We start from the raw sequence: 11852 nt of genomic DNA on the forward strand, positions 1-11852 counted from the left end.
GGTATTGGGGGACTTCCCGGGCCGCGTTGCGCCCTCTAGCCATAAAAAATTTTTTGAGAGTCGTACGTCGTTGACTTTTTTGGTAGAGCACTCAAAATAGTTGAACTTTGTCCCGACAAGTATAGGGCTATCGGTCGCTACAGGAAAAGTTTACGGCGTTCCAAGGAAGTATACTTGAGAGAGACTCTTTGAAAACTCTTAGACGTTTACATAACCATCCATGCTTTTACTTTACATCCGAAAAAAGTGGTTTGGAAACCGTTATGAGATGTTTAGAGGACATACTATGACCATGAGTTTAGATATGACAAGATTAGAATATGAGAGAAGGGGTCTATAAACCCGGAGAAAGTGTCATATAAACATCTGTCAAAAACCGTTTTTTACTTCCACTAAAATGCCACGTAAAAACTACGATAAGAATATACGTAAGAGCGAAGAGACATTGAAACATCCAATAGTAAAACTGACACCACAACAACCAGTTGCAAACAAAAATAATGAATGGACCCCACTATGTGCAACAAATGTCAAGCAACCCTATGCTTTTAAACAACGAGTTCTTGGTGCACAGAGTGAGGTTTAAGAGCGGGCACTTTAGCGAAATGGCAGGCTATGGTGGAGCTGGCAGACGGAACAGCATATAACCTCAAAGTCAAATGAAATTTGAGTTCACTCAAAAATCAAATAGCAGATGTCAAAAAGTCAAAACATAGACATACAGAAGCAAATAAGTGAAAACGAAAAAGAAACTAGAATATGACAGACACACCAAAGAAACTCAATGAGTTAAACGTAGAGAAAAAGAAAGAAGAAGAACAACTGAAATAACTAAGTACAGAGGAATATGCGAAAAAGTGTCAGAAAAACAGCAGAAGTAGCAAAAATGGAACAAGATGTTGTAAATTGAAAAACCATACTACTCAATATAAAAGTACTGAAAGATGAAGAGATAAAAAACAAAAAGCCCTGAAGACATTATATGGATAGCGATGAGTATAAAAAAGAAGTTGAAGCAAATGAAAGGCAGAAAAACTTTTACAGTTGCAAAACCAAACCGTACAGTATGAAAAACTTTACACAAGAAAGTAAAAAAATAACGACGCAGCCATGCAAAAGGCAATGAAAAGCGCAGATATATAAAAGCTAACAATGAGCTGGTTAGATGCCCAAGCCAACGCCAAAGCAGCCAACATAGGGTCAATAAGGACAAAAATACAAGCGGATGAAGACAGTTCAAATAGAAGCTTTAATGAATGCTGACTTTAAGAACGCCTTCGAAGCTCTTCATAGTAAGGTGAAAAAGTGAACGACTTCCAATCTGGAAAAAGGAAAAACTGAAGTTCTGAAGGTTTCGACAAAGAGTTAAAAGAGAAGTAGCACCAAATATGACGAATATAAATAACAGATGCCAGCAACGAGACAGGCAGTTCAAAAAGTGCCTATGACGCCGTTAGAGCAAACTGTTGTGGAAAGTCAAGAAAAGAGTTACAACAGACCAAAACAGACCTAGTAAATGCTTTCTTAAATAACGAAAAGTCACGGTAGGACACTATGCTGCAGATGGAACATATGTGCCAGCTGGTGAACTTAATATACCACTGGTGGAACTATCTTATACTAGCTAGTGGAACTTATATACCACCAAACCTCCAAAGAGAAGCACCTGCACCAGGACTACCTAAAACATTTACATCGTCACATTGACACAGACACAGGCATGCACCAAACCAACACAACAACAACAACCAGCACAACAACAACAACCACACAACAACCAGCACCACAAACAACAACCAACACACAACAAGCCAGCACCACAACAACAACCAGCACAACAACCACCTCCAAACCGCACAGCAACCCAACAGTTCAAAACACTGCACCAAACCACAAACAGAGCAAGGACATAAAAGAAGTAGAGAACAAGGAAACCAAGAATCTTAAAAATCTTAAGGGAAAATTATGGTTACCCAGATACTCTTGACTTTAGTGACAGATTAAAGAAGCTATAGAAAGTTCAAGGAAGGAAATACTGACCCGAACCTATTTAGCTTTATGGTTCAGCACCAAATGGATATAATTCAAACCTGGAAAATACAAGCTCGCTAAGGGATATGATTTAATAGCAATCATCAAATGACATGACTGAATTTACTCCGAGATATTTTTGGTCAGAGATAAATGATAATTCAACTATCTCATGAAACGCGTAAAAAATAGAGACGGAACGAAAGAAGAAAGGGTTATGGAATGCGGATGACTAAATAGGGAACTTGTTAAAACGGTCTCGGAATATATTGAAATGCCAGCAGATGAGGTACAAGAAACTCCACAAGGAAGAAGTTCAGATACAACCAGAATGAAGAAATATTCAGCAACAACAGCTAGAAGGACCTGAAGGAAACGAACAAGTCCCTCCTTTGGAAACTAACTTCACAAACTAGATGAAGATTTGGAACAGCCGAAATAATCTAGACCCTCAAACAAGTTGTATGCGGGGAATTATTGAATCTATTTCCAAGAGTCTAAGAAAAATTCGGCTGACATAGTAGAAGAATATCGAAAAATGTTCGCCGACATACAAAAGACTCCAACATCAATGAAAATATTCAGCATTAGAATGGAAGTACTGAAAGAAAATGTACGCAAATACAACAATCCTTTTACTTACGACCATATAACGTTCAATCTTTGGCTGAACTCGGTGAAAATAAAAGGTTAAATTTCAACAAAACATATAGAAATGAAACATTGTTTAAAAGTTCATTCAGAACCTAACCAATATGGAAACAAACCTACTTTTGTTTCTGCAGACTATGGAACTACAATGAGATGGGGTCATAAAGCTAATCCGACTAGGTTGGTTCATAACTTACCACCACCAATTCCAAGAAGTTGGAGACGCAATGGAAGTGAATGGTGAACCAGATATAGCTGGTATTTTCAGCGCGGCTAATGCCATTGAAAGATATGAAAGATGCAGATATTTGAACCAGTATGAAATGAACATGGCTGATGGAAATATAACACCTGACGTTCTAGAAACATTTATCTCAAAGAACTACACAGAACCATAAAGATGGTATATTTGGTGAAGAGTTTAGAAAGAAAGTTAGGGAGAGAGAAGAAGAGAACCTATTGTACATGACCTTGCAAACGAAAGTTTGCAAAAATGTCATAAAAAACTTACATTGCAGACAATGAACGAGAAGGATGAATATTTTAAGAAAACCAAATGGACAGTACCAAATGAAATGTTAGTATTGAAAAACATGTTCCTTGACAAAATAAAACCAACTACAGAAATAAATGACGCAAGACTGAAACATTGGTAAAAGCTTTCCCATTCACAAAAGATATTATTGGTAACATGGAAGAAAACCAGAATGGCTACAAAACATATATTTGGAAACGAGCTTATTCTCATATGGACAAGCTCGTTTGAAGAGCTTGAACCGGAAACTCAGGAAAAGAGTCATGCAAACAATAAGCGAAGACTCAAATACAAACTATGACAAATCTTCTAGGATATAGGTTACCTGAGATGGGCGACCAGAGCCCAAAGGCAAAAAGGACATGGGAAAATTTACAACATACTAGGTGAACATGAGGCAAGATGCAACAACTTGAAGCAAGGGCAAGTTACCAAAAGCGACACCAAAGAAGAAGAGTAGAACAAAGTGAAAATAGTGAAGAAGTAACTCATCTAGTGAAAGTAGTGGCAATGAAGGAAAAAGAAGAGTTAAAAACTCAGCCAGGAAGAAAGTAAAGCTTGGTCCACGTGGGTTCTATATGACACATAAATCCAACTATTCTATATTACCCATATGAAAGTACCGCCGCTCAGAATATAACGCCAACAGTTTTGGATGCCATGAACGGGAATGTTCGAATGTATAACGAATGCGACAATCATTAGAAGGTCAGAAATAGTTCCTGGAACTTACGAATATACAACTGCTGTTTCTTATGGAAACGGAGGTGAGTTTGGAAAGGTTCTTCAACAACAGTAGATATTGCTTGCGACAGGTTTCACATTATTTACTTGACAACTCATTCTTATACGTGGAACAAGACATTGAAATAAAACCTTCTGCCAGTTGTCTGACAAGAAAGGTTGCAATGGAATTTTCTATGTCGGATACCAATATGCTCCAGAAGTTTTCATGGGATATAAGATATATTCTAACGCTGACTTAGTTCAAACAGTAACATGGGCAAACTATGAATGGTTCGCTTTGAGAAACTCAGTACAACCAAAGCTAGAGAACAAACAGACAGATTGCAAATATTGAGAAATATAAGAAGACTTGACCCTAACGTTCCAGGAGTTTATGTTAACCTTCTGTTCAGATGGAACTGCTGCCACTAAAGTAAACTGAAACTTAGAGTTCCTTTGTCATCTTCCTCATCTTCAGGTTTTTTAAGATACTTGCCAAACTGGGCAGGAAAAATTTCTATTGAACTTACTCCAAGCAAAAATAACTTAGTCATTGCACCAACACAAGACCCATTCACTATTACAGACGTAGAGGGAACAAATAAACGTCATTCGCGAATTTTGCAAAGACAAAGTTGACTTAGACTTGTTTCTCAAACTTCAACAATGAAGTAAACTATTATTTCAATGCGCTGGAACTGCTTGGGACCAGTAAGTTTACATGCGAAAAATTTGAATGCAAGAGAATAGAAGCAGACTTGCAGTCTTATAGTTGGACCCAGATATTCAAATGCTTTAGCTGCCAAATATATTGCAGTTCCACTTATGTTCCCTATACACCAAATATCTGTCAAAGACTTTGCAGGTGAAGTTGGAAACCAAAGTGCTGACCCAGGTGCAAGAACAGATATTGCTTTAACAACTGCAATGAAACATGCAGATACTATTGTTACTGTTCAGAACGAACTATTAAATGACTATTTCTTGTTTCTACAACCCTGGTATTAAATACATATAAACATAGATGGCAAATATTATCCAAGAGAAGAATATTCTACAGTTGAGATATGAGGTCATACAACTTGACATTAGATGCTATGAACTTTAACAACAACTTCACAACAACCATTAACCCTGAAATGCAAAGTTCTATTATGCCATATGTGAAAGTATGGACTCATACAGGAGGTCAAAAAACTCAATATACAAATGGAGACCGTCAAACTTTTGGCTTGCATTCCATTTGCTGACTCAGAAGACTTTATGGTGGGTATTTCAACTGTTGGTACTGTACAAATACAGATATACTGGTGACAGAGACGGTCCAGATGAATTGAAAGCAAAGAAGTTTACAAAAACCAATAGCACTTTTCACGGAAGATGCTCTTTTGAAGATTCGTTCGATGGAAACCTGCTGGGGCTCCTCAAATTGGCATAACGAACAGCTTCCATCGAGCAGATTTTGGCAGCAGGTCAGTAAGTTGTGTTCTTGAACTGACTTCTCTCCGTCAAATATTGACGTACGCCATTTTGACATAATATTGTATATAAAACTTTCCTTTAGAAATATCTGTAAGTGTTGATAGTTATATTTTTGTCTGCTTCAAGAACTTTCACCATTTCAGTTTACCAACTTTCTCTTGCTATGAAAATATTTTGGTTCAAGCAAAGACTGCTATTCTATAACAATTACATTTTGTATAAAGAACTATTCTGTCAATGTATTTGTATTGTTTGTGTGTGTAAACTTTGTCTGCTTCAATTCGAAGAGAATACTCGAATACGTCCATCTTTTTTATTCTAAGTAAAATGTCATTCCGAAAAATAGAAGCGTAAGTGTTTCAAAAGTTTAATGGCCGTGGCAGATGTGAAGTTAAATTCACAACTCAAAACAAACAGTCAAAGTGTTATTGTCAATGTCAAAGACAGAGATGTTGAAGTGGGGAAACCATACGAGGACGAAGATGGTATAACAATGTTCCTGTAAAAGAACAACCAACATATCCTGAAGTTAGCAGAGACTTAAGTTCTGTTGCAGATAATTCGAAACGACTACCAACAACTGAAAGACAAACTCAAAACTCAGGAGAAGATTTGTCAAGCTTTAAGTATAATGTTAAACTTGGTCGAACACAACCCTGTAAAAGTGAACTCATATGTCATTGCACCTCATGAAGTTTTGAAAGAACTATTGAAACTTTTGACAGAGGCAGAACGATATAAACATCAAAGAAATAGAACCCGACGTTAGTTGCTGTGGTGTTTCATATAATGTCATTGACAAAGATATATACGTTATGAAAGGAGGTGAAACGTGAACTTAAATATAGTTTCCCAGACGTTATAAAAATATTTGACGACCACAACATTTCATTAAAATTTATTGCTAAGTAAATGGCAGAAGACATAATGGTTTATACTATTACGACTAAAAACCCCGAGTCATATAATTCTATAACAACAAACTTACAAAGTCCTCAAGGACGGATATTGTAAACTAACTTTAAACACAATGACGACTAAAGCCTGTTTTGCTTCTTTTGACACCAGAAAGACTTTGTTGTTGTGAATGGTGTAAAAAATACTCCTCTTGAAGATACTTACTCAGATATACCACCAACAGGTTTGTTGACTTATAATACTTTAAGTACGGATGTAACATGTGCTGCAACTAGAGCAGGTTTCATTATGTTTGGATGTCCGACTGAGTTTACTCTAAACGATATGAGCTATAATACAAAATATATATCTGGTTTTACTACCAACAGTTTCCTATATAACAGGAAAAGGTGTCATACAAGGATGTCTGTTCCATTTACTTTAAGTACACCTATTTTATATATTGTTTCAAACTTAGGTTCAAAGTGTTTTCGAATGTCGACAGAAACTACTATGACCAAAAGATACTATGCGTATAAACAAACACATTCTCTGCTTGGTTTGCCTGATTGTTCATTCGAATGCAGATGTTTTCAGCTTTATAAACTCAAACACTTTAGCAAACATAAACTTAACCTTAGTTGACGCAAACTTTGTTCCTGTAAAACTTTTATGTCCTATGTATTTGTCAATGACGGCAGAAAGTTTCGAATTGGAAGATGCAACTGGTGAAAGTATTGTATTACAAGAACAACAAATGCAACAAATAGCTCAAGAACAAAAGTCAAGAATAAAAAAATATTTTTTTATTTTTATAAAAATGTACAGAATAGATGTTTCAGATTTTTATGACTTCCAAACATTCAGAAATATGTGTCCATTTCGAGACTATAACAAAGCAGTCGAGAATTTGAAACGTTTAGTCATTTAGTGTGACTCTGCCCCAGAATGTTATGTTATGAAAGAATGGGATGTAGTCTTTAACAAACAAGAGCAACAATAGTTTCAGAACAAGAATGTAACAGAAACTTAAGAAATAAAAGTCGACAAGTTGGCATGAAGATGTTTAGATGCTTGGGATATTTTATTGTCAAAACTTGAAGATTTTTCAGTTCGTGGTATAAAGTTTTATACACCATCTCCAAACTTCTATTCTATCTTCACTGGATATAAATACGAACAAGTAGAATGGAAAGAAAATATTATAGAAGGCTTGGTTAGACCATGTCAAAAAATTATATGCAATGGAAACGAAAAAGGTTTATGTATATCTTATGTTGGTTTTGCAAACATCTTACAACATCCAAGTGCTAAAATGAAACTGCTCTCATTAAATTGGAAAACAAGGAACAGGTAAGAACACATTCTTTACAGATTTTTGTGCAAACTGTTAGAAGGTTATTCGAATCCGAATATGACAAACTTTAGAAAACATCTGGGCAAGTTTAACTCCTCAATAGAGAATTATGAAACTTATAGTTTGCAATGAACTTCAAAGTATAGATACAACAAAAGTTTTGAACTCAGATGCTTTGAAGAGTCTTATAACAGATAAAGTTGGAGTTGTTGAAAGAAAGTATAAAGACCAAAGAGTTTTGTGAAAATGTTGCAAACTTCATTATGGTTTCAAACAATGCTGTTCCGATGAAGTTAGAAAGTTCTGACAGAAGATATGTAGTTGTCAGAACGTCAGAAGTCATATCAAGATACAGAATATTTTGACGCTTTGTCAGAAACTTTGACATCTGACTTTTACAACCACTTGTTCTCATATTTTATGACATTAGATAATTCAAAGTTCAATCCAAGACAAATTCCACATACCGAAGAGAGACAAACATTGTTAGAAGCAAACAAGAGTGTATATGAACTGTTCATAGATGAAACTGACTTTGAGTGTTTAGATGAAAGGTCATTGTACGATTCGTATAAACAATATTGTCAGAATATGGTTATATGACAGCGTCTAAACGAACATTCTTGGCAAATGTCAAAGTCTTTTAGACGTACAGAATGGTGTATATATCAAAGAAAAAATTTTCTGAGTAAATTTAAAAAAAAAATATTTTTTATCCGATAGAAAAGATGACAAAATTCATCTCAGTAAACAAGTAACATGTCAGGACTTAAAGAAGAACTAGACCCATTCACATATTTGAATGTTTACTTCTACCTATTTTGAAAAGTCTTCATTCAGCAAAGTTTGGAACATCGAACCAGTTAAGTTTGCTTATTGTGACTAAAAATGGTGCGAAATTTGAAGACTTAGACATAGAAGGTTTGTTAACAGTCAAAGAAAGTTTTGACAGAAGGTTCTCATAACCTTAAGAGAGGCAAAGCATACAAACTTGTTATACCTTATGAACCAAAGAAAGCAGACGACTATGAATATTATGAGGCTAAAGTTGTAGAAGTTCAAGGTAAATTGGGTAAAAAAGCTATTAGAGGTCTAAGCCAGTGTTTACTCCTAAAGAGGAAGAGAAGAATTGACATTGACCCAGAAATGTTCTAAAAATAAAATTTATTTTTACATGTCATATCCCCTTCTCTGGAACTGGTTCTTTCTTCTCTTCTTCTACTTTCTTTTCTTTCTTTCTCTCTTCTTCTTTTCTGGTGGAGTATGTCAAACTTCTCAGAACCATATTTATGTAAAAGTTCTTTGTCCTTTAATAGCTCATCTATTCTGTTTTCTATTTCATCTTTCAAGAACAGTGCATGTGTCTTCTTTGCATTCTAAGAAGTTTTGTTGGACTTCATCTCTCCAAGAGGCGTCATCTCTGTCAACAAGTCTGTCATTGACAAATTTTAAGACTGCTCTGCTTAATGTTTTATGGTTCTTGTCATATTCCAGAAACAGAACTTTAGAACAAATTCACCTTTCTTGTTTACACTATGTAAGATTTATGGTCGACAGATGTTTTTGCTGTCGAAAAGCCTTGTCTCGATATAGATAGCGAAATCGCTAGACATTTTCTAAAAGATAAAAATTTTAATTTTTCTAAAATATGTTAGAAAAAAAGTTTGCTGACATTGACAAGAAATTTGAGAATGTTTTAAACAGAGAACAAGGTGAAATAAAAATGCTCAGATAAAACCCATACATGACAAGTTCTTATTTGCTCAGAATGGTATAACAGGTCTAATTGCACCACCTGGGTCGGGTAGACTTTCACTTATCTTAAAATGTGGCTGCACAACAACAAGAACTAGATGAAAGAACCCATTCTATGAGTTAGTTGTCATTTGTAGTACTTCTGGTCAATTTGACAAACCGTCAATTCGTTCAAAGATATTATAAAGAAGTCTAAGTTTATATGTATAAAGGACTCTGAGTTGTTAGATTGGATAAAAAGTGACCAAAGAAGAGTTTTGAAGTACAATGCTATAAATGAGTATATAAATTCTAAGTTTAAAGACCCAAATGAGGAAATGCAGAGAATATTAGAGAAGAAACACTTCAGAAACAAACAGAAAGAGATAGAATAACATTTCGAAGAAATTGCAATCTTACGATGGAAGACTTACCCTCATAGATGTCTCTTATCTTTAGATGATTTCGCTCTCTCATCCTTTGTTAACAGAATAGAGAACAAGACATTGTCGAATTTCTTAAGAAGCTCAGACACTTAACATTTCAGTTGTCATTTGTGTAACAGACAGCCAAGAGTTTAAGTAAGGATGTAAGAGAATACTTACTGAGCATTATACTTTTCCCCGATTGTCCGAAGACGATTTCATGGAACTTATGAAAGAGTCCATGGCAGGTAAGTTTGACAACATGAACTATGGGAGAAGTACAAAGTCATACAAGACCCTCATACTTCTTTCAGAATTCATATCTACGCAAACAAAGTTCAAATTGTAAAAGCAAGCTTTGAAAAATAATGGTTCATTTACTCTGCTTGTTTTGAAGTTGTCAAAATACTCTGTTATTTTTTCTTTAACAATGGCAAATCTTCTTTGAAGTAAGTATTGTACAACCTTTAATATCATAGTGTGTTTGAGGTAACGTATCTTGAACTATTTGTTTCACATCTTCATTTGGGGTCATTGAAATCGTAAGTTTTCGCGATAGAACCAATTCGTCAGATTTGTAAAATCTTAGCAAGGTCGTAAAAGCTTTTGTTGTTTCTTCTGACTAAATGCAACATAACCATATCTCTGTCTTCTTCATTTTCCATCTCTTCAGTATAAATCATATACTTATAGTTCTTTTCCTTTCCTTTTGGTACCGAAACGTGGTATTCTTTTCTGTATGTTTTTGTCTTCTTTCATCATATCTTCTCTCTGCTTTGTGACAAAGTTCGTCAAGGAGCATAAGTATGTAGATTGCATAACGAGGTGAAGCCCACATTGCTATTGAACTAACTAGGAACTTATGAACATATATACCTTTTAGATGTGATGGTAAGTTTTGTCTGTCTTGGTACATCTTTTTAAGTTCTACATGTTCGAACTCACTGAGGAGTTCATGAGTGCTATTTAATTCAAACCAGTCTTGTGGTTTTGTGTGTCTGGTGCAAAACATGCTGTCAAAATACTTTGCATTTGGTACATATCGTCTTTGACCGAACGAATGAGACGTAACTGTTTGTTTATACTGTATGTACTCGTATTCTTCATTTATTGGCTTCATGAACGATAGCAGTTGTTGTGTTCTCGTTGTGTTGACATTACTGTCTTTACATACAAAATAAAAAAAATATTTTATAAAAAACTAAACTTTATTTTCTGACTTTCACAAAAGACCAAAAATAAAACGCTTTACATGTATTTTTCAGCAACTTCGTCAAATAATTTTATAGCTTTATCTATCTCATCTACTTCAAACGTTTCTTTACCTTTCGTGGGAGCACCATACATTTTCCAAAAACTTCAAGCAGTTCTGTTTCAGCAGCTCTCATATCGTTAACGAACACAACCTTGACTCTATTGACTGTACTGTCATATCTTTGAGTTATATTATATGTTCTTCCTATCTTATATCTTTTTTGATTGAAGTCCTTGGTTTCTGAACGATGTAAAGTAAGCCTTCACTGCAACGTTCATATCGAATGAAAACCATATGTTATTGAAGTTTATATCCAACAACTGGGTCTAAGCCATAACAAAACTATGGTTATAAGACTTTTGTCAATGAGATATGCTGTAGTTCCATAGAATCTTACCGATATCATAAGCTCAGGATTCTTGTCAATTTTCTGAGTAGAAGCATTTTTAACCCAGTCCTTGCTTTCTTTCCAGATAGTGTTAGAATGTCTGACAAAGAATAATTTGTTGTATTTCTTTGAGTATCTTACGTTTAAATCACCTATTCTAACCACTTTGTGTGTCATTGCTATTCTTTTTAACTGTTTCAAAACTCAATGTTTGTCATTTACTGTCTTTTACATACAAAATAAAAAAAAATATTTTATAAAAACTAACGTTAGTTTTTTTATTTTGTATAAAAGATAGATTTCAGGATTTTTTTTACGAAGTGTCAAAGTTCTCTTCGTCAAAAAAATACAAGTTATATAATGAAATTTTT

At 34.8% G+C, this 11852-nt stretch overlaps 1 pseudogene across 1 annotated transcript, besides 1 other annotated feature; it reads right to left on the minus strand.

Annotated features, from left to right (window-relative positions):
• Positions 1-11833: part of a mobile genetic element that runs on past the window's edge.
• On the minus strand, positions 10216-10996 carry TVAGG3_0469460 (annotated as a pseudogene). The gene has a single exon. A coding segment is annotated over exon 1 (781 nt).
• Positions 11834-11852: the final 19 nt, after the last annotated feature.

This window comes from Trichomonas vaginalis, chromosome II, assembly GCF_026262505.1.
Source record: "Trichomonas vaginalis G3 chromosome II, whole genome shotgun sequence".
NCBI classification, from domain to species: domain Eukaryota; phylum Parabasalia; order Trichomonadida; family Trichomonadidae; genus Trichomonas; species Trichomonas vaginalis.